This window comes from Hakea prostrata, chromosome 8, assembly GCF_041222555.1.
Source record: "Hakea prostrata isolate BN-2017 chromosome 8, UWA_Hpros_2, whole genome shotgun sequence".
NCBI classification, from domain to species: Eukaryota; Viridiplantae; Streptophyta; class Magnoliopsida; order Proteales; family Proteaceae; genus Hakea; species Hakea prostrata.
This window is the reverse complement of record NC_142607.1, coordinates 48,066,099-48,090,159: the sequence shown is the minus strand read 5'-3', so window position 1 is coordinate 48,090,159 and position 24,061 is coordinate 48,066,099. Positions and strand designations below refer to the sequence as shown.

At 40.0% G+C, this 24,061-nt stretch overlaps 1 protein-coding gene across 1 annotated transcript; it reads right to left on the bottom strand.

Moving 5' to 3' along the window:
• Window positions 1-245: 245 nt before the first annotated feature.
• Window positions 246-22,990, bottom strand: G4 (UbiA prenyltransferase family protein). Its single transcript, XM_089165163.1, has 15 exons — window positions 22,790-22,990; window positions 22,657-22,701; window positions 22,440-22,528; window positions 21,850-21,937; window positions 17,945-18,030; window positions 17,766-17,852; window positions 8,727-8,792; window positions 8,563-8,646; window positions 8,403-8,464; window positions 7,700-7,775; window positions 7,564-7,626; window positions 7,380-7,461; window positions 1,853-1,929; window positions 1,036-1,083; window positions 246-697 (listed from the first exon to the last, which is right to left on the bottom strand). The coding sequence occupies exons 1-15, from the start codon at window positions 22,893-22,895 to the stop codon at window positions 635-637; spliced, it is 1,122 nt and encodes a 373-aa protein (XP_089021289.1). The 5' UTR covers window positions 22,896-22,990; the 3' UTR covers window positions 246-634.
• Window positions 22,991-24,061: the final 1,071 nt, after the last annotated feature.

Here is a 24,061-nt window from a genome sequence, read left to right as displayed (position 1 = left end):
TTGTGTGTTGTGTGTAGGAGACTATTTGGATAAAAGTGACAGCTCCAAGCTCAAGACGTGGAAGCTGTCTGTGCGCGCAGAAGAGCATTTGGATGTCATTGAGAGTGAGCTTCAAGCTTAAGATTTGAGCTTGAGCTAATGCAATCCCCCCCCAGTGCACTAGGAAAAGGTATGGAGGCCCTTGCACGGGTCTCGCCAAAAATAAAACAAACACAATGCCCACAAGGGATAGCCCACAAGGGATAGAATAAATTACAATTCAATACGAGCCACAGATTCTTTTCATTCTGAGAGAAATGGATGCTGATTTAATTTCCACTGAGGAACACAAGGATTGATGGATTGAATACTACAAACTAGAGATTGAGAGAAATGTTCTTGCTGATTTAATACAAACTACAGATTCTTTTCATTCCGACAGAAATGTTCTGTAATGGTTTAATTGATTCAATACTACAAGCTACACATTCTATTCATTCCGAGAGAAATGTTCAAGCTGGTTTAATTTCGAAGCATTGAGGGAGTCGAACCTTTCTTCCTTGGCTGTACAGCAGCTCCATCACCCCTAAATCTCATCTCAACGCGATACGCTAATTTGCTTTTATCAAAGCAAAGGAAACAGCATCTATACAGGTTAATGGCTTGTAGCTAAGGCCGTTACCAAGAGTCCCAGCACCAGAAATGGTTGAGCACTAGCCTGTACATTACATCAAGTGCAAAATTTCAAGTAATCCAAAGCAAATTAGGTTGTTCACAAGTTTAGTAATGGTGCCTACCCAAAAAAAAAAGAAAGTTAAGGTTCAAAAAGCACCAAACAGAAGGAAATTGCTTGCTTCTAATGGGTTGTCGGTCGAATATCAAGGGAGACAAACCCTAGTTGTGCCAAAAAAATTTGGGTAGCAGTACTGTTGTGCGTTTCGAGAATATGGATATGATAGGATAGATAAGCTGGGCTTCATTGATTTTATGCAACTGCAACTACAGATTTAGCAGTAACAGTATGGAGCAAGCTTAACAAGGTAAATGAATAGTTACCTGATATTTCACATCATACTTTATTGGGTCCTTCAAGAAATATTGAAACTGCAAAGACATTTCCAAATGGGTAAGACATATGTGCTGTTTCAACTGAATCATTTTTTCTTTCTTTTTAAGGATCAAATTTATACAGAAGATCAACACCATTCATATTTGTCCACAAAAAGAAAAAATGAAAGAGAATTTTCATATTAGCAAAAGATTTATTCTTAGGGGATAGTTTTCAAAATCTAACTAATGTCAACTAATCTTCTTTAGTTTATAAAATCGATTAAGTTGGACACAAACACATTCATGCATAAGACAAGTACGTTGTATTTTCTATATAATATACAATATGATGAAGAAGATATGAAAAGGAAAACATATTATGCTGAAATATTTTGGGTATTCAATAAAGAAAATATATTGCATGGTGAACAATTAGCAGGTTCAACTAACCTGTTGTTACTTACGTCTACCCAAGTTATTTCCCTATTCTTTTCGCCTAATTTATGAATTTCACCAAATGTTTCTAAGATCTTTCCCACGCCCAGAGCATAGCTTTACCAAAAGTAATACGGAAAAGAAACTGCAGTTCAATTCCTTTTTTTTTTTTTTGGTAAAGCAGTTCAATTCTTAAGGGTAACAGCTATTTAGGAGAGTAAAATGTGATAACTTTCACTAACTAATGGTAAAACAGTTAGCTACAAGAAAAATATCTAAACAAGGGAGAAAATGAAGGGTAAATTTACCATCTCAAATTCAAGAGAGGTTTGTTTATAAAGTCCAGTCTTGGGCAATAGTATGAGATTCTCTTAGACGGGAGATTTACCTGGAAAACCACTTGAGGAGTAATCAGGGCTAGTAGAGCCAAGGCATAATATAGTTTACCAGTTGCTAACAAATAACCTGCAAAAACGACCAATTAGTTCACCAACTTATTCACATCTCTCTGATAAATGAAAACTATGAACAAAGGTAGAAATCTTGGTCAAAACCACAGAGATATCTTATTTGACAGATGTCAAAATGAGGGTTGGTGAAACTCAGCAGGAATGCTGGGTCTCAATCAAAACTTCTGCATTGACCGAAACTTCATGAGTTGCAAGCAGTTTTCATTTATTGAAGGGGAAAATCCTTGGAAAGGTATGATTATTTTAACCAAATGAATAACATTTCATGGTGGAAGTAACTAGGTCCTTGGAACTATAACACATTTACAGCAACTATTTGTCGTACTTCAGCAAGATTCGTCAACCTTAGAAAAACACTACCTCTGTGTAGTACTTCATTCTCAATTCTATGAGAATTTTATGAAAGCATTTCATTTGCTCCTCTTACATGGAAGCTTCATTTTCTCATAATGTATCCTGATTTTTTGTCTAGTTCTTCTTCTATATACCTTGGTCGTCTGTTCAACAAGTAATGAGCATAACAGCCATACTGTTCAGATGCAAAAAAAAAACCTATAACTAGCTTTTGGGGGAATTCCAAATGAACTATTTTTAACCTCAGTTGTACGCTGGTACTCATCCTCTCGTCCCCTTTGGCCTATGAGCCTTATAGGATTAACCGTGGCATAACAAGTGAATCCTACTCTTTAAACAGCTGGCTCACCATATCTCTTCCTAGCTGACATGAGACTGAATTCGTGTGAAATCCCCCAAGATCCTAACCTGGAAATCCTTATTGTAGGTCTGAAAACCTAGAGTGCGGGTAGAAGGCAATTGTGGGTCAACAGGTAAAGACCATTGGGTTGAATTCTGAATCAATGGAAATAGATGGAGATGATGCTGAGTTGGGAGTTCTATTAGAGTTTGGAAGGAGATCAAACTCGGACGTTAACGGACTTGGTAAATGGATCAAGTATATTGTGATGACACGTGTAGAAAGTCCTGAAAATCAGGTAAGACCCTTCTATAGTATAGAATATGAACTGAGGCAGAGCATAAGCTTTCAAAGCCTTGATTCTGCTCCTAGAACAAAAGTTCCAAGGGTTGGTTGATTGCCCTAGTCACCAGAGTAATTTTGGAAATTTGATTTTTGAAACCCCTATTTAATGTGTTTTCATTCTAAAACATGTCATTATGATCTGAAATCGTCGAGCTCGTCCAGAGAACATTCCGCGAAGGTGAAAAACAATGCAAGAGCATCCGACAAAGTTTTCGAACGGCAATTTACTTTCTTAAAGGTTAGTACTTATCTTCTTCGTTCAAATTCTCTTCTAAGATTGATTTCTCCTAATTCTCTTCTAAGATTGATTTCTCCTACTATCTAAACCTAGTTGAAGGCTTCTAGTTAGTGTACCAACCTAATTCTTCTACCCTATTTACTCTAAAGTTAATCTCCATTCACTCTGGCCTATTTGTGAATCTTCCGGATCGATTTCGGAGAAGACCTAATATGGGATTCGTTAGGTTTTCATTCCTTTTGTTTTGTTTGATGTTTAAACTATGATAAATCATGTTCTAGTATTATTTCAGAATTTTTTAAGTATTTTTGTAGTTTAGAACCCAATCAGGAAGCCTTCTCACAATCCGAGTCAATTCTATCCGTACTCGTAGGCTGGTTGATTGGCCTAGTCGCCTACTCTGGTTGCCCCAGGCAACCACTCTCTTCAATGTTGGTCTTTTGTTTCTCTTTTCAATATCGGACCTTTAAGTTTATTTCTAACTTTGAACCAACATTTTATTAGGACTTTTTGGGAAGTGTGAACATATTCTTTGAGTTACTATTCAAAGTTGCAAATCATAAGACAAGGTGAGGACGTTCACTTGCACATAACCATTGTTACTTTCTTAATTGATATAAAAAAATTTATAATTACACATACTGCTGTTTTAGGATTTAGGAATGATGTCTATGATTCTGAAATTACAAAATCATTTGTTATTGATATGATGTATGGATCAATGTGACATTATTGACTTAAATTGATTTGTGAATTGGGAATGCGATTGAATCTTTTTATTACTTTGTAGAAAACAAATGTATGTTGTGATTGGGGATTGGGGATTACCTATTTGGGTGTTTTTAGCTTGGGACATCAGCGGAGGTGGTATGGGACACAATCCTCTGATGCCCCCAGCACTTTTCACGATTACTAGTTGCCATGACTAGGAAGTCTAGGGGAGTTTGGTTGGGTACCCTGTCATATCACACCCTATTGGTGTGGGTATTGATGCCGAGTGACCCGTGGCAGCAGTGTGGGATGGTGGGCACTCAAGACCGATAACCAACCCGTGAGAGAATACAACCACATTGTAGGGGTCATTCATTGGTAGAGTTGCATATAATAGACTTGGGCTCATAAGCACTAAAGACCGGTATCCGACCTGTGAGAGGACATGAGAGCTTTTTGTCCACTATATGTGAATGATAAATAGGGTTAAGGGAAGGTGTAGTCCAAGTTGGTTGGAGCCATACGATATGTTGACTCTTGTAGGGGAGGATACTGAACCAAAAGTGTGAGATGCATGAAGGGAGGTATCTGAACATAGGTTGACCGTTGATGTGACTGAGTAGTTGACTTGCACTGGGCTATGTATAAACCTTGACATGTGCCAGTAGTCATACCAATGGTATGGTGAGAGAGTTGTGACCTAAACCCTAGCCGTGGTGATAGCCCGAGAGGGATGCCTTGACCCCTTACCCGGTAACCAACCTGTGAGAGTTGGTTGGAGCCATAGGGTACGTTAACTCTAGTAAGGGAGGTATCTGAACCTATGTTGATGTGACTGAGTAGTTGACTTGCAATGGGCTAGGTATAACCCCTGAAACATGCCGTACTCATACTAATGATGTGGTGAGAGAGTGGTGACCTAAACCTCAGCCATGGTGATAGTACGAGAGAGATGCCTTGACCCCTTACTTGGGATCTCAAGACCGGTAACCAACCTGTGAGAGATTAGAGTGGCGAGACCTACCCAGAGGAGGCTAGTGTTCTATCTTAATGCATGTCTACCATATAGAGACTAGGATTCGTTAGAGTATAGTTACATTGTTGCATACCACTTCATGTCATGTTGCACTATATGATGTATTAATTTAAATTGTGATATTGGTTATTTGTTTATGAACTACTCGTTGAGTTCTTTTAATCTCACTCTTTGGGAAATTTGTTGTTTTAGATGACTATGCAGGTGAAGGAGAGATCTTGAGCTCCGATTCGGAGATATTTCCCATTTATTATAAAACTGAGGAAGCAATGGGAACTAATAGTGGCTTGTGTTACGATCCCAGTACCAGTATGGAGCACTACTGGCTGTGATCAACAATGATAGGAGATGCCTCATTCACCGATGGGACTACAAACTGGATATTGATCCTAAGTTGCAGGTGTACAAACGATTGGAGAAGAAAGCGAAATGTTAGATGACTTAGGCGTTTTTATTATACTTTACTTTTTCCCTTTCCAATTGTTTACTTTAGTTTTGTCATCACTTCCACACTTTGATTTGGTTTTGAGATCCTTTTAATATCATTGTTACTTGATATATATATATATTAATATTTATGACATTGATTCATTCTTGCTCATGATTGGACTATTGTGTGGAATGGTTGGTGATTGTCAAAAACCTGATATGCTAGACTATGGATCATTCCCCCAGATATCCGGGTGAATGGATACCGGCTGGGTGGATGTGACAGTTCGCATCTCCTCACCAACCTCCCAAACTCCATAGTACCAAGCCATCTGTTGATGGGACACCTCAGATTCCCATGCGGGCCAGCGTATGCTGTCTTTGTGGGGAATGTTACATGATCAAAATTGTATATTGTATCTCTGCTTGTAATGCTTTAACATTATGTAATATCAAATGGTGTTTCTACAATTCTAGTGTGCAAATTTTAATTGTGTTTTTTGAATTTTGTGTTCCAGTACTAAATTATGTGTAGCATAGGCTATGCCGCTATGGTTTGGACAGTCTATAGCAACTGATATCTTACACTACTAACCTGAAATACAAAAAACCAAACTAGCACTTATGTGAGTTTCTAAACAATCTAAATGTTTGCCTATGTTCAGAGATGCTTAATTGGGTCTTCCTACACTATTAAGCCAAATTTTGGCTACTTGACCACCAAGTATTGAATCCATCAGCCAAAACATGTAAGTGGTTTCTATGAAGACTGAGATCTCGAGCTTACAGTTGTGAAGCAGAATTAAAGCATAAACAAACACTCCTCTAGTCATAACTCAGAAATCTTTTTTATAACAATTTTTGGTTCTTCTGAGGATAAACTGTTGCAATGTCTTGGTTCATTACAAATGAAACATCTATAATCTCGTTTGAATTGTTTGGTTTTTTGTTTGTTTTAATCTGACAATTTTTTTATTTGGAATTCCTGTCCGACAAAAATTTACTTGAATCTTTCTTCAGGGAGCCCATTTTTTCCATCGAAATTTTTAGGTTTGCATTGTTTCTATGTGTATTATGATTTTTTAGGGGGTAAACTCATAATCAGATTTTATAATATCTGGCAGACATTTTTGGATTTAAATTGTATTTTACCACTTTAGCTTGAAGAAATGATTAATCATTATGTGGCATACATAATTTATTCTATTGCCCAAATAAATTCTATAATACGCTATCTTGTTAAAACAATAAAAAGAGTTATCTCTACAAAAACCCCCCACCCCCACCCTGGTGCAAGAAATAAATAAATAAAAACAAAAGGAAAAAAAGAGAGAGAGAGAGAGAGAACAATTTATAACCTTTTACATATAATTTATCCCAAGGTGGAGGTTACCCTGGGAAATTCTGTTCTAACCAATGTGTAGGTTTGTCTTGGTCTAACAAAATTGGTAGTTTTGCAAGTAGGCTTTTGAAAATTCTTCAAAAGTTGCCGTCTAATGTAATTTTGGTTATGCTAAACTAAAACTAATATCATCAAATTAGGTATGTGATGGTTGGATACCACGAACTTCTGTGTTAAACACTTAGTAAATGCTTGTAAGGAAACACTCCTTTAATAGGAGATGTCTGACTTTCTCAAAAGACATATTCAATGAATTTTATGTAAAATTAGTTTGTTGTGAAAATGTCTAAAATATTGAGAAAGAGTAAGAAAATTCTGTACTTTCCTGAGAGGTCTGTCATCTTTGAATTCAGTTAGTGTAACAATTTTGAGCGCAGGTTGTGAATGCTCAACCCATATTTATAAGGCATAAAATAGCTGACACCCAAACAGAACCACATGACCAATTTCAAATTTGAATTCATTTTTTTGGATGAATTCATCATTTATATATCCTAATCAAGATTCAAGATCTAGATCTAGATCTAGCTTTGTTGTAATTACATAAATATTTTGGGATATAGCTTTCAAAATGAATAAAATTAACTTACCAGCAATAGATAACTGAGTAATGTCTATGGCTCCAACACAAATCCATTTTGCAGTATCAATGCCAAAAGCTACTGGTAGTGACTGTTCCAATCAGAATGACCACAGAAACAGTTAAATAAACTGCATTTCACTTTAACCAACCAGTATGAGATCCAAGACATAAACCACAGAGAAAGAAAATACCTGGAGGCCCATCGCTCTATCCCCTTCAATACTCTTGAAGTCATTAATGATGGCAATACCCAGCTGAAATGTGAAAAGGTAAACTCATCAACCAGTTGATTCATGTTACTTCAAATAAATGTCAATCAGATCATACCCCAGCTGTGCTGTACAATAGTGTGAGAACAACTATATCAGGCGTAAGTGTGCCAAATAAAGCTTGCCCTGCCCACCTGTTGACTCATGGGTAGAACAGAACAAACAAATAACAGAGAAAGGTCAGATTCCACAAATCACCATGTCTGATATCTGCATGTAAAGAATATCTACAATACAAAAAAGTTTCTACACGAGTTGGTGTAGGATATAATTTAACTTTGTCAATGCACAACACATACAGCCACATGCAGAAAATTTTGGACCTACCAAACCCATCCCATTTCATCTAGGAGATCCTCACTGCAATAAGTCAACCAACTAGAGATGAACAACTATCGTTTAATTTTACAATAGGCTTTTCAGTGGAAATGTGGAACAGAAGGACCCATAAAATGCATCAAATCTAGGGAGATCCTCAGTACAAGAAATCAACCACCTAGAGATGAAAAGCAATCAGCTAGGTTCATGATAGACTCTTCAGAGAGAAAGATTGAACAAATGGACCCAACTCCTGCATGTACATCCTGTGCATCTTGAGTCCTTGATGCTGATATGAACATGTATTGTCCAACACTAGGTTTCCTACTAGAAGTTATGAGAGAAAATAAAGGATGACATGCTAAGTTGCCAGCAATCAAGGGACCATCTTCAAAATCATGTTGCAAAATTCACAATGGATGCAGAAAAAAGAGAGAACGCACCATGGTAAACTGATATAGCTGGACCCCAGAGCAAAGTTTCCTATCCATCCATTCTGTTTGAGCTGCACATATTTGAAATGAATGTAACAATTAAAAACTACTTTTAGCATTAAAGGAACTGGGAGTGCGCAATTGACAGGGAGATATTAACTGTCATTACCTTCAGAGGAGGAGCTGAATATATGTATGACAGCAAGGATCCACCAATAGCAAGGTAGAAGACAACAGGAAAATTATGCCCTGCCTAAAAGTAGATGAAGAATCAGAATTTGGGGTCCATACTAAATAACTTTTAAGAGGGTGTTACCCATGTCAGAAACCTACCCACACATCTAACAAACCAGCCAAACTGAGGCCTCCCAGAAGCAGCAGCCAAATTTGGGTTATAACCTGAAACAAAATTTTGTGGTACATGAGGTGGTATTTCCATTTAAAATAATAATTCAACATACACAGCTACAGAACATATTCCATAGACACCTTATGTTTCCCCTACCAATACAGTAAGTCAATCTTTCTCCAATATCTTTCTAGTAACACCACAGAGAAATGGTCAGATACAAAGATCTAATGCCTCACTGTCTCGGGGTGTTTAGCTTAAACAGTGTCACCATGACTCATGTTTGTCCACAACTAGGTCATTAGATCTACTGATTGGCTGATGATGGAGGATCTCTGGAAAAACAACTATATTAGGATCAAATGTCATGGATAAAGCTGAGCCAGTTGGAAATTATCTAAATAATGAAGGGAGAGATTTCCACATCAGAAATAGTGTGGTGGTTAGAAAGTATAAGAAAAAAACCAGGATTGGAGATGAAGTTGGGTTATAGGGTTTCAAAGCTGGGTAGTTCTGGAGATTGTGAGCTGGCTGAAGTTGTCAGCTGATTGAAACTAGGATGTAAAGATTGAAATCTTCAGCCAGCAGACAAGGAAATCTCTGTTTTACTTGTTGGTTGTGAGCTAGGTTTAAGCTATCCCAAGCGTCAGATATACTAGTGTTGGCAGCATCAAGGTATTTCAGATATTTTCAACATTTTGACATAATCTTACTTGTGCAATCGTCCTCCTTTTTCATAAACTTATAAATAACTGGTTGGGCAGAGATAGAGTATTCCCTTCCCTATAGATTCCATTGTGCTTTTCTTTGCTCTTCTCTTCTTCTCCAAAGTTCTTCTCTTTTGTCCTAATTTCAGATTTATAATAGTTGTTAACTATGACCCAGTACATTACATTAGGCTTAGAATTAGGTTAAGAGCCTAACTGGATTTAATAGTGGGAGAGGCAGAAAAGAAAGGGTATGGGAATCAGGCAGAGAAGTAGCTGAATATATGAAATCAAAGTACAAGAAGAAGAAGACAAAGAACTAAGACTGAAAATAATCACAGATATCACTCAAGGACTCTCCAGACTAAGCAATCATACAGTAAATTGAACATAATCTTTTTTTCTTTTTTTCTTTTTTTCTTTTTTTTTTTTTTTTTTTTGGGGGGGGGGGGGGGGGGAGTGTTGCACCTGGGAAAAAGCCCTGGTCCCATCCACTCTATCCTACTAGGCTCCAACCTGTAAACACTGCTAAAGATCCTCATATTTATGATCGGATACCAATTCGAACACCATTTACCCCCAGAGCCATTGCCATGGACAAAACAAGAACCAGAAACATAAAAGAGAACTACATCCATGCCTGGACTCAACACCCAGGCCAGTTCAGCATAATTACAGTTTTGCCAATGGACTGTAGTAGCAAATAAGCCATTAAAGAATAAAATCACAGGAAGCAAACTCCAAGGAATTTTATCAAAGCTAATCCATAAAAACTATTCTCTGCATACACATGAGAACCACATCATCTTATGGTGCATAAGAACATCAGTTAGACATAATTAAGCCATCAATACTTCCTACAATAACTTTAGGGGCTCTTCCCTCCAACCCCATTAGCTAAACAATGACAACTCTTCTGGTCAAACCCTTGGTTACCAAGACCATAGAGATGTTTCTGAGACAGTGACATTTCGAACCTACCTTCAAAAATTATCGATCCGATAATTGCTGATTTGACAAATTTCTAGATTCAGTTGAAACTACTGGTGGTGGAGCAATCAGAAACTTCATTAGCTTAAGGTCAACAGATAGTCTAGTTAGTGTTTAGATTTCCATATATGGAACCTTTTTGCAGATGAGTTCATCAAAATGTGAAGGAGGAGGTTGATCTGCTTTCTATATGCAAGGTGACAAACCTAACTCATTTGATTCACCCCAGGAAAAATAAGAAAAGAGAGGAGCCAAGTCACTTGGCTTTTGTAGACACATTGATGGTGTTCACACAGGCTGATGCCTCTTATCCTCAGTCTAATAGCAGTTTCAGATATTTTGGATCACCTTGCTCAGATGCCAGGTATAAAAGCCAATAGAATGAAATTTTATATTCTCTGATGGGATATCTGGTTTTTCATGGAAAAGCTTCCAGTTCAATATCTTGGTCTTCCTCCAACATCTTCAAAGCTTTCTGCCCAGCTTTGGGAAGCTGGATCGTTATCCTCTGCTGCAGCCTGCAGGTACATCTAGTGACATCTGCATCACAAAGGTGCTTCCTATATGGCTATACTGCACAGGTTCTGCTGCTTTTCTGTTTGCTTTGCCTAGTTGAATTATTGAAAAGGTGGGATTTCCGACAAGCCTCATCTTTTTTGGAAAGGTTCAAAGGTAATAGATTTTTACAAAGGGTTAGTCAGCTAACACTTATCTTCCTAAAGAGGCTTGTTCACTTGGGTTCAAGGAAAATAGTATGTCAACTAGGCTTTCATTAAAATGATTTGGAGAGAGGCTTCAAAAAACAGTGTTTGGATTTACTGGATCTACTCGAAGTGTTGGAAACATGACAAAAATTTTACTGCAAAGTGTAAAATGTCCATTGACACATGGCTTTGGAACAAAACATGTAACTATAGGCAAATAGTTGAACCCATGATTTGTTATTTGATAGATAATGGGGGAAATGCATTGCTGTGCCTTGACAATTGGAAGCCTCCTGGCATTCTGCAGTAGATTTGAACAAAGGAATCAGCTATACCATTGGAGTGGATGGCAAAAGTTTCTGATCTTATCCATGGAGTTGTATAGCTTCCAGCAGTAATTTCTCCTAATATAATTGAAGCTTGGACCACTTTGGAGTTAATTAATGGAAAGCCAGGGATGAGTGGATCACGGGAGAGGAGCTTGATTGTGCGGCTACTCTTCAGGGTCTTTCTCTTAAGCCATGCCTTGGGATTTGGCATCACAGGACTCAGGTTTCAAGTAGGAGGGCATTTTTTTATTTGAACAGTACACACCTTGGCACTGTTTGAACTCTAGAGTCTAGAGGGCCTTACCAAAATATCACCTAAACAGACATGAGACATTATTACCTCTTCTAATTTCTGCATATGTTGGAAAGCCAGAGACAAAGTAGAGCACCTGTTACGGTTGTGAAAGATGGAGAAGGGATTGAGAGGGTTAAGAAAAGCAGAGCAGAAACAGAGTAGATGTAATTGAGAATAATTTCATTGATGCCCTTACACTATTCATCTCTTTCCTAATATAGTGGATCAGGGTCCAAACATCAAAAACCTAAAACAAAAAGTATCATGGAATATTCTATCTAATCATCAGATTAGATCATTTTAATCCTATGCAGCAATTTCAACCCTAACCTTTTACCATGTGATAGTCTTCAAGGTATTGTGGCTTCTTGATGTGGCAAGTTGACCTGCGGTTCCCATTTTCTTTATCAGCTACTAAGTTAATCGCATCCTCCCTTATGGTTTCATCTGTAACATTGCCATACCCATCCAAGAGAACCTTGTCCTCAAGGTTCAGTTCAGGAAATTATTGGCGTAGAGATGCTAAGTCGATCCAAGTGGTCTCTTCAAGTTGTTTTCCCTCCCATTGGCTCAGAACCTGAGGAATGCGATTCCCACGCACCAATCTCTCTCTTTGCTGCAACACCGCTACTGGTTTCAGCTGTGAAGTGGTTACTTCGGGCAATGATGGTGCTGCATCGGGTTCTCCAAGGCAGGGTTTAAGGAGGGAGATATGAAAAACTGGGTGAATTTGAGAGGACTCAGGTAGTTGTAATTCGTATGCCACCGTGCCAATCTTGCGAATGACTTGAAAAGGGCCGAAATACTTCCGAGATAGCTTGGAATGCTTTCTGTTCGCAACGGATCGTTGTTGATGAGTCTGCAGGCGAACATAAACCCAATCCCCAACTTGATACATCTTGTCCACCCTATGTTTGTTAGCTTGATTTTTCATGCGATCCTGGGCTTGTCTGAGGTAGTGTTTGAGTTGGGAGAGAATGTCGTCTCGGCTGCGTAATTCCTGATCGACAGCATCGAGGGTTGATGTCCATGGAAGGTACTGAGAGATTGTGGGAGGGGGCCGGCCATACAAAGCTTCAAATGGAGTGGTGCCAATAGCCGAGTGATAAGCCGTATTATACCAAAACTCAGCCCAACATAAGTACCCTTCCCACCGTTTGGGTTCATCTGCAGCAAAGCATCGTAGGTACATCTCCAACCCCCGATTGAGAACTTCGGTTTGCCCATCACTCTGAGGGTGGTAAGCTGTGCTCATGGCTAATATTGTGCCTTGTAATTTGAAAAGATCCTTCCAAAACTTACTGATGAACAGAGGGTCACGATCACTTACAATGGTTTGGGGCAATCCATGGAGGCGTATGATTTCTTTAGTGAAGAGAGTAGCCACTTGAAAGCTGGTGTAGTGACTTAGAAGAGAGCAGAAATGGGCATATTTGCTCAATCGATCTACAACCACCATTAACGCTGTTTTGCCATTAGAGGGGGGTAAACCGACGATGAAATCAAGGGATATGTCTTCCCATACGCGATCAGGTATTGGTATCGGTTGCAAGAGGCCTGCTGGGGAGGTATGTAATGACTTCATCTCTTGGCAAGTGGAACACCTTCCCACATACTCCTTGACATCCTTGAGCATGTTTTTCCAATGAGCGTTGGCTGCAAGTCTTTTGTAAGTCCTGTAGTACCCAGCATGACCTCCTCGAACAGAACTATGAAATTCCTGGAACAACCGCTGCTGTAATGAGGGTTCATCAGGAATTACAAGTTTCCCACCGTAATACAGGATACCCTGATGCAGGGCATAGCGTGACAGGGTCTCTGGTTCGCTGCCTAATTTTTGGCAGATAGCTTGCAATTCCGCCGACAACGCCGTTGCTGTTTTTAATTCATCGAGCAGCTTTGGGAAGACGCAACTGGCGGTGAGCAAGGCTAGAGAAGCGGCAGAATTTCGAGAAAGTGCATCGGCTTCTTGATTTGTGGCACCTGATTTATACACAATCTCAAAATCATAACCCAAGAACTTACCCAACCAGGCTTGCTGCCCGGCGTTTGAATTACTTGGGCAGTTAGTTCCCGTAGACTGTGGTGATCGGTCAAGATGCGAAACCTAGATCCCAACAAATACCGCCTCCATCTAGCTACAGCCCGGGTAATTGCATACATCTCGCGCGCGTAGGTAGAAGTTGTTTGCATTCGTGGAGACAGCTTCTTGCCGTAATAAGCGATGGGGTGCCCACTTTGGGAAAGTACAGCACCAATGCCAATGCCAGATGCATCCGTTTCGACTGTGAAGAAGGTATTGAAATCAGGCAACGCCAGAACTAGTGCTTGGGTGAGCAGCTCCTGAAACTGACGGAAAGCAAGTTCGGCCTCTGGCATTCAGGCGCTACTCCTTCTTCAGCAGATCGGTTAATGGAGAAGTAACTTGGCTGTAGTTCTTGATGAACCGTCGGTAGTAACCAGTGATGCTGAGAAAGCCATGGATGTCCCTCGGAGATTGTGGAATCGGCCAAGCGGTGATGGAGTTTATCTTTTGAGGATCAACTTCTAGTCCGTGGGCCGTTATCACATGGCCCAAGTAAGCCACCTTGGTGCTCCCAAATGTGCACTTGCTATGCTTCACGAACAGCCCATGGGCCCTCAATGTGGTGAGAGTTGTCTTCAGGTGTGTAAGATGGGCCTGTCAGGTTTTGCTGTAAACCAAAACATCATCAAAGAAAACCAAAATAAACTGTCTTAAATAAGGTTTAAAGACAGAATTCATAAGGGCTTGGAATGTTGAAGGGGCATTCGTTAACCCGAAGGGCATAACCAGGAAATCGTAATGGCCTTCATGGGTTCTAAAGGACGTTTTAGCAATATCCTCCTCCTTGACCCGGATCTGATGGTACCCACTCTATAAATCCAGTTTTGTGAAGTAATGGGCCCCGTGTAATTCATCAAATAGCTCTTCAATAGTCGGGATTGGAAAACGGTCACGGATGGTGATGGCATTTAAGGCCCGATAGTCAATGCAAAAGCGCCAAGTGCCATCCTTCTTCTTGACTAATAATACCGGAGATGAAAACGGACTGGTACTATGCCGTATGATTCCATTTCGCAACATCTCACCCACTTGCCTTTCGATTTCATCCTTTTGAAAATAAGGGTAGCGATACGGTCGCACACTCACTGGTTGTGATCCTGATTGGAGGTGGATCTCATGATCATGGACTCTGTGGGGGGGCAGCCCATTGGACTCTCTGAACACGTCTTGGTACTGGTCCAATAGTAGCTTGAGTTCATCATTGTCACAAGCTCCCTGGGCTTGGGCTGCATGATCCATGGTGAGCATGTAGAAGCCCACATAATCATGGGTTCCCAGCAGATGTCTCAGCCCTTGGTATTGAAGTTGATCGGGCGGTTGAGGTCTGTCCCCCGTTATAGAGATCAATTTATCGTGGTCATAGAATTCGAGGCTAAGATTTTGGTAGTTGAACATTACATTTCCGAACCGGGCCAGCCATTGAGCTCCTAGGACCAGGTCTGCCCCAAATAGAGGAAGAATTAGGGCGTTCAGATGGAGTCGATGCCCTTGCAGATCTATGGTTAGGTCACGCACGATGCCTTCACACATCAAACGACTTCCATTACCCACCATCACTGCCATTGGAGGTGCTGCTTCAATCGGAATTCCCAACCGGTGTGCCGTCCGACTCTGCAAGAAACTATGGGTACTCCCTCCATCGACCAGCACTTGGACAGCTTGTCCCTTAATGCGCCGGAAAGCGAATCGTGTTGGTGATGCCTCTCCGGCATTGAGTGCATCGATATGTCGGGGGATCGGTCGGCGAGTGGAGTCGCCGGGGCGTCGAGATATCCTCGAGGTGTAGTTGGCCGCGCTCCGGATCATCATATCCAACGAGAGCGTGTCCGGTTTTACACCGGGCCTGGAACAAACTCTCCTCACAAAAAGCAGACCCTCTCCCGCCGCACTCGTGTGACAATCGCCTAATGGGCAAATTTCGAGGCGTTGCCGGTAAGATTGCAGGTTTTGGGATGGCCGGACTTTGATTCCCAACAAAGGAGGTTGTGTGGGCAGCATCGGCGGTTTTGTGGAGATGGGAATGACACGCAGTGCCGATCTACGAGACTCCAGGAGTTTGGATTCTTGCAAACGAGCCAGCCCCACTGTGGTTGTCATATCAGTGGGTCTAAGTGCTCGAACTTCATGCTGGATATCAGATTTCAGGCCTGATATGAAACAACTCATGAGGAATGACTGAGGTAAATCAAAAATGCGATTAGCTAAGTTTTCAAACCGTGTTTGGTACTCTGCAACTGAGGAAGTCTGGGTCAATTTGGCGAGTGCAACTTTGGGGTCATCAAACTCCGATGGTCCAAATCGAAACTCTAAAGCTCGGGTGAAAGCAGCCCAAGTGGTGAATAACCCTGAACGATGCATCCATTGGTACCAGCTCAATGCCGCGCCCTCCATGTGAAACGATGCAACAGTAAGTTTTTGAGTCTCAGAGGTGGCATGGTATTCAAAAAATCTTTCGGCTCGGAATATCCATCCAGAGGGGTTTTCGCCATTGAAAACTGGGAAGTCGAGTTTGGCAACACGAGTTTGTATAGCACCGGTGTTGGGTGGAAGGGATCCTGAAGTCAGAGTTGGGTTAGAGACAGGGGTAAAAGGAATGGCTACGGGAATGGTTGGTATTGTTTGAGCAGAAGAAGGGTTCTGGGTTCTGGTTAGGATTGTTTAAGGATAAGGGATCGGTTCTCAGGACATTATCCAGTCGACTATCCATGGCTGTGATACGGAGGACAAGCTCTCCCTGATTACGATGGTCTCCAGGGTAGATTTCTGCTCAGCCGTAGCTTCAAAGAGCGCCGTTAGAGTCGCCCCTTGAGCGGCTGAATTGGTGCTCAGCTTCTTGACGGCTTCATCTAATTGTCGGATTCGAGTCCCTTCCGCCATCCGGCGTCCTCTTACAAGACGACGTCCTCGTCGGCCCACTCTAGGCAGCTCCGCTCAGGCGGTGGGGTTTTTCCCCACTCCGGGCAGCCCTTCTCCTAGGTCACCCCTCCCGAGTAAGCCATCCGGCAGGTCGGACCAAATGTTACGGTTGTGAAAGATGGAGAAAGGATTGAGAGGGTTAAGAAAAGCAGAGCAGAAACAGAGTAGATGTAATTGAGAATAATTTCATTAATGCCCTTACACTATTCATCTCTTTCCTTATATAGTGGATCAGGGTCCAAACATCAAAAACCTAAAACAAAAAGTATCATGGAATATTCTATCTAATCATCAGCCAATCATTTTAATCCTCTGCAGCAATTTCAACCCTACCCTTTTACCATGTGATAGTCCTCAAGGTATTGTGGCTTCTTGATGTGGCGAGTTGACCTGCGGTTCCCATTTTCTTTATCAGCTACTAAGTTAATCGCATCCTCCCTTATGGTTTCATCTGTAACAGCACCTTTTCCTCTCTTGTCCTTTCTTCTTATCAGTTTAGGGAAGTTGGTGAGGAAACTTTGTCCTATAAGGAGAAGAAAAAAGATCTTTTGAAGGAGAATAGAATTGGAGTAGATTAAATTTTAAAGGGAAAACTAACAGACCTGCAGGGTAAGCTGGTCTCACATGCTACTGTTTACTAGATTTAGATGGAGAGAAATAGGAGAAGGTTTCAAAAGAGATCTCAAACAATCAATCATATTTGAGGCCTGATATCGTTTGAGGCCAAGCATATTTTGGTATTCAAGTTGCACGTAGCTGCAATTTACCATTTAGCAGACATTTGGTGCAACCTTGGTATGTTCAAGTCCATCTTATTTCAGGTCCCAGGGTATTACTTGAGTTTGATTTGTCTTTCTTCCAGTTCCCCCTTTGTAGAGCTCTAGAAAATTCTTCCTAGTGAATTTATATGCTCACCATTTAAATAATATAACAAATTAATGGTAATACGAGGATATGAACTAGTGCAAACCCCTACAGGGAAAGCCACATACATACCTCACGTTCAGAAATTGCTCCTGAAGGAATTGGACGGTACGGTTCATTGATTGCATCAATTTCTCGATCATACCAATCATTTAGTGTCTACAAAAGTGAAACAAGCATCGAATAGATTTTAATATGAACCAGCATTCAAGAGACACAAAGCAACAACTTTACACCTAGAGTCAAGCTACCTGTGTATAGCCAGTCATACATGGACCAGACATAATCATGCAAACAATTGACTTGGCCACATCTTCTGGATTCCAGTGAAAGTTGCCTACAATATAATGGCAAAAATTATCATAATCTAATATGCTGTTTACCAAAAAAAAAATTATTTGAAGCTTCAAGCTGTGGTAAGGAACAAAACAGGAGTGGAATGATGTAAGTGGTTTCAAGCTCTCAGACAGAAAAGATGTGTACAGGGTGCATCCATTAAATAACAGGTTCAAGAAAGAGGAGGAGAGCAAGTGTTCAGTTAATAAGTACCCCACCTACTAATATGGTTTAACAAATATATTAGAACTTCAAGGCAACCTATCATTATGATATATCCCAATTGTTATTTCCAAACACTAATTGTCAATATAATCAATTTACATTGTCACACAAATAAAATGTTCAGGAACAAACTTTTTATCGCCCAATGATACTAACATAACAATGACTTAATGATATTCCCCAAAGCCAATCCTCGTCTATCTCCTCGACCCTCTCCGCCCTCTCCCTTTTTGATTCCCTCTCTAGTCTTCGGGTTAATCTTGATAAGTCTACTTTCTTTCTCTCTAGTGTCTCTAGTGCCCACCACTCTCCTGTAGCTCCTTTGCTTCAAGCTAGGCTCCTTCCCCGTTGTCAACCTAGGTCTTCGGCTTATCCCTGGTAGGCATACTCCATCATCGCTCTTCAATGCTTGACCACATCCACAAGAGCTCCTAGTCTAGAAGGGCAAGCTCCTCTCTTTCACAGGCAGAGTGGTGCTCATTAGTTCTATCCTTCAATCTTCCTACCTCTACTAGCGTGGTATTTTCTCTATCCCTAAATCTACCATCCATGCTATGGAATCCCTATTTTGTGCATTCCTTTGGAAGGGTTAGGATTCCTCACTTCCTTCGCCCTATTAGTTGGTCGGACATCTACCGTCCAAAAACTGAAGGAGGCCTAGGGATTCGTCATATCTAAGATGTCAGTATAGCCACTCTTAAAACTCATCTAGAAATCACTACCAAGTAGGATTCCATTTGGGTTAATAGGGTATACTCCAACCTTCTCAAATATTACTCTTTTTAGACCGTTTCCATTCCTTCCAACCCTTCTTGGGTTTGGAGGAAGCTCCTCCTTTTGAGACTGCATGCTCTCTTTGCCACTTCCACCCAAATTTCCATTGGCTCCTCCGCCTCCTTCTGGCTTGATCCGTGGCGTCCAATGGGTATTCTTTTCACTCTTCTTGGGCCCCATGTTGTCTATGAGACCCGCGTCCCCAAATCCACCCCTCTCCTCTTTCATCATTGGTGGCTCCTAGTCCCCTCTCCCCCACCCTAGTCTCACATAAGTCTGGGATTCACTCCCCACCCTCTTGGACTTCCCTCACAACGTCACCGTTTGGCTTTCCTCCCCCATCAAATCATTCTCTACATCTTCAACTTGAAACCTTCTTCGTTCCTCCTCCCCCAGCCCCCTTGGCCCCCCTGGTTTGGTTTAAAGGACACATTCCTTGTCACTCTCTCACCCATTAGAGAGCCCTTAACTTTGCTCTCTCCACCCAATCCTTCCTCGTTGGCCGCTATATCCCGGTTGGCCCCAATTGCATCCTTTGTTGGAATGGTTCAGAGGACTTGGACCACATATTCTTCACTTGCCCCTTCTCCCATCTCTTTTGGGGAAAAGCCCTAGCTACCATTTGGCCTCGTTTGAGACACTCCTTTGGCTTTGCTAGAGACTGGTCTTGCGTTTTGAGAAACTTTTTAGGTTCCTCCATTTGCGACCGGATTCGTAAGCTAGTGCCATTGCCCATCACCTGTGGTGAGAATGCAATCTTAGGTGGACTTCCAAATCCCGCTCTCTAGACATGATTTGGAATGCCATCTGTTTTGATGTTTCTATTAGGCTCATTTTTGTCCCCCATCCGCCGTTGATGATACCCTAAAGAACAAGCGCATTGTTGTGTCTTGGGGTCTTAGCTCCTCTTTCCAGTTTCCTACTTAAAGGTTGGTTCCACCCACACCCCCCTTTTCATCCTGTGTACATTCTTGGCTTTTAATTTAATTATTTACTCATCCCAAAAAAAAAAAAACATAATGATGATCCATAGAAAACAAATATAAAATGTAAAAGTTGGGAAATAATTGTTGAATACTATTTCCCAAGGGATCTGAAATCCTATTTCTATTTAATTAGCCAATTCCACCTCATGCTTTTTACAAAATAATTGACATTCACATGCGTATCCCATCAACTGAAGCAATGCCCCTTGATATAGATTTCTAACATAAAAGTATTTTGCATCCAAAGTCCTACCCCCCATAGTTAGGCAAACTTATTGATGGCTAATCGAAGAAGAATTAAAGCTGCAATTTGCTACATGAAATCCTGAAACCCAAACACCTATATAAATTCACTTGTCCCCACTAAAACTTAAGGAAACTTGGGTAAAACCAGGAATAAGCACTTTTTTATGCCAAATACACTTTAAATAAGATAGTATCCATAAATGCCAATGCCCCAAATTTAAATCAAGTAAAGTAGTTTTAAAGTAAAATTCTAAGAGGATGAAAGGTCCCCCTCCCAAGTTCAAAAGCAAAAATTGGATTCTCAACAATACGTGCAATTTTCAACTTCGAGATGCCCAAGTTTTTTAAAAATCAAAAAAAAAATCAACAAACTTAAGTATGATTAAAAAAAATTGCTAGAAGAAAACAGAACAGTCATAAAATATCCAATTTTTCAAATGTCCAAAATTTGATTACAGCCTAGAGTAACTTTAAACAATGTTTGCACAGACCACATTAAGTTTGACCAAGACATAACTCCTTCCATATAAACAAATTTAAGCAATCTTTGATTTGTTGAAAAACTTCCCAAGAAAGCTTTCAAACAAATTCAAGCTGCTTAAATATCATTTGTATGGAAGAAGTTATGTTCCGGTCAAACTTGATTCAATACCATGTCCAAGAACAATGTACGCTATCAAAATTGGATCAAAACCACATGCATTATATTGAGTTTTCTCAATGAGAAACAAATACATGGATTGGGTTCACAACAACAAAAACAGTGGGGGTGGGAACAACTTTGGGCCTCAAAACCAAGGTTTGAGTTAGCTCGGAGAAAGTACCAAGTTTTACTGAGAAATGAGATATTGTCAGTTTCTAGAAGGTTGAAACCAAAACTTAGAACCTCAATGCAGAGGATTAGCTTTTATTTTTGAATGAGCTGACTAAGAGACCTAGATGGTCCAAGGTCAAGGTAAGTGGATAATCTCAATCATTTGAGGCACTTTTCTCAAATAGTTCTGAAAGAGCATGGATTGCCACAAGCATTCCAAATAACATTAATGCCATCTAAACATCTTGATTTGGTTTACAGATCTACTATGCAAGCACAATTGAATAGTGGTTCTTATAGCTGTAAATGTCTGGACTATTTAGATTTTGTTATTTAGAACTAACATAATGAGATTCTGAAATGACCAGCTTAGTGACAACTGTTATGGAAATAATGGGCCTATAGATGGCACTTAAAGAAAGAGCTTCCTAGTTAATGAGGCTCTTGGTCATAGTTGTCATGACATCTAGGAGGCAAAGCATCCTAGGGGGGAACTAAAAATCCAGCCAACACCAACTAGGCAACCAAGGCAACACTGAATGCCCAGGGGCCTGTGTGCACCTGGACGCCTAGTCGTTGCCTTGACAACGGCGTGACAACTATGTTCCTTGTACCGCGAGGGACACACATGCACAGCCCTACACCCTCACTTTGCAGAGAGGCTATTTCCATGTTCGAATCCCACAACCTGATGGTTGCATTATAGCAACCACTTGACCATTGCACAAAGATCTTCCCAATATAGCAGTCCTAACTAAAGCAAAGAAAATGATACCAGAAGCTGCAGCTCCACAAACCACTCCCCAGACCAATGGAGGCCATGTCACAGGCTTTGTAAGTTGAAGGCGAATCTTCCATTTGTTCTGAAAATTAAAATTGAACATAATTAATTTCCAGCTTAAAATCTCAAGATTAATTCTGCAATTCTACCTTATTACCCAGGCACTTTTGAGGAAACAAGAAAATGCATTGAACAGAAAAGGAAACGTCTTCCAGCTAAAATGCCCAAGGAAATCTTATCATTAAACATTAGGCATCTCATGTGACTCCATTTTTCTCAGTTACTTCAACCTCACTCTTGTTTATCGGTCATACACAAAGAGTTCAACTTCACTACAATTATTAGTTTATATGCAGCTTTCATGTTCTTTTGCATCCCTGCATTTGCAGAATATTAAACTTTCTCCAACGGGAGAAATGTATATGTACCTAAGGCTAATAAGACTCACGCCCATTCAGTTACACTTACAAGTGAGGCTATTTAGCTTTTAAACAAACACGATCACAGACCTTGAATTTAATCAAAACCCTGAACTACTCCAACTACTTGTACCAAATAAAGTTGAACTAGTATCGAACGCTTACAGTTTCCTGAGCCGCTCCTTTTATGCCAAGCAACTGGTTGATGCTCGAACCATCAGCAGCCGGTGCTTTATCCGGGACTTGAGATTTAACTGATGCACATACAGGCAGAAAGAAAACATATACAAAAACTAAATTCTAGGAATCCAACTAGATAGATGATTTCCGTACAAGTGAAAAGAATAAATAGCAGAGAGTGATAAGTACAAGTATGAAGAACCTTCACTAGTATCAGTTTCTGCTGCTCTGATTACAAGTGTACGCCCTGAGAAATTTGCAGAGTTAGTTATAGAAAAGGGAAAGAATTCAAGAATTGAAATTCTGCGAAACTGAAACTCAGTAAATGGAATTACGGGTGAGAGAAACAGAAGTAGGTGCCAGAAGCTTTTTGGTGCGTAGCTGGTCGCTCGTACGGTTCAAGAATCTAATTGAAGAAGTAGTGTTCAGAACAGTCGACATTGTTGATAAAATTGAGCACAAGTGTACACCTTGCAGGTTCCTGATATGGAGTTGCTATGAATATACTAATGGAGTTATGGAAGGGTCTGTCAGGAATCAGGATAAAGGTGTTACAAATCGAACCAAAATTTGGACCAGGCCATTTATCAAAAGAAATCGGTTCGATTTCGGTTTTTGATGTTGATTATTGTCTGATTTTGAGTCTTAATCCAAAACGCTCAATTAAATAAAAAATAAAAAAAAGGCCGAACAAATGCAATTGGATAAATTTCGAACGCATTCCATTTATAGTTTTTTCGGTAAAATGTATTAGATATGCATGATGTTACGAAAAAGTAACCTATAAATGGATCAGATTCGGCTCAGATACACTAATATCCGAATCTAATTAGCAAACATGCTATTCGAATCCGAATCCAAATCTGGCAGAAATTTAGAAAAGGTATCCGAATTCGGAACTTTATCGGATATCCGATATACTATCCGATTATTAATTGGTGATTGTCATTTTTTTTATTTTTGTTTTCCGATTTTAATTTTCGATTACTGAATCCGATTATTAGCCCTTTTTTTTAGAGAAAAGTATTTGATACTTTAATCGGATGATTTTCAATTTCCGATTATCATCTATTTTTAGAGAAAAAAATGTTGAATCATTTACTCTATTTGGATAAAAATTTATCCGGATATTATCCAATCCGATAAGCAATTATCCAAATTCGATTGCTTAACGGACGGATGCGGATATTTTTCAGTAAGAAAAATTCTAGATATGGATACTCTTAAACTAATACGAATGTAAATTCAGAGGCGGATTTCGGCTTATCCATTTACAGGTCTACGAAAAAGTTAATATGCTACTTATATTTATCTACTAGAAGAAAGTATATGATTAAGACAAGTTTTAAGACTCTCAAATAAAATTCAGCTCTCACAATCACATTACCAAAAAATAATAATCAAATAAGAATTAATGAGATAATTACTATTTCCCCTGTGTTTTGATTTAATTACTAATTTAACATCATTTTTTACAAAATTATTGTTGCCCCCCTTCCTCTAGCGGTGTTAAGTAGTTAACTAGCTATTAAGTTTGGATATATGATGTTTATTTTGCCCTTCTAATGATCCTTATTTATAAAAATCATTGTAAATATCAGTTTTTG

Excerpts from the sequence above, each read along its gene's own strand:
- G4 (XM_089165163.1), bottom strand. The coding sequence starts at position 22,895 with ATGTCGACTGTTCTGAACACTACTTCTTCAATTAGATTCTTGAACCGT. Across the intron at positions 8,647-8,726 it reads CTGGTTTGTTAGATGTGTGG|GCAGGGCATAATTTTCCTGT; the intron begins GTAGGTTTCTGA and ends ATCTACTTTTAG. Across the intron at positions 1,930-7,379 it reads TACTCAGTTATCTATTGCTG|GTTATTTGTTAGCAACTGGT; the intron begins GTAAGTTAATTT and ends TCGTTTTTGCAG.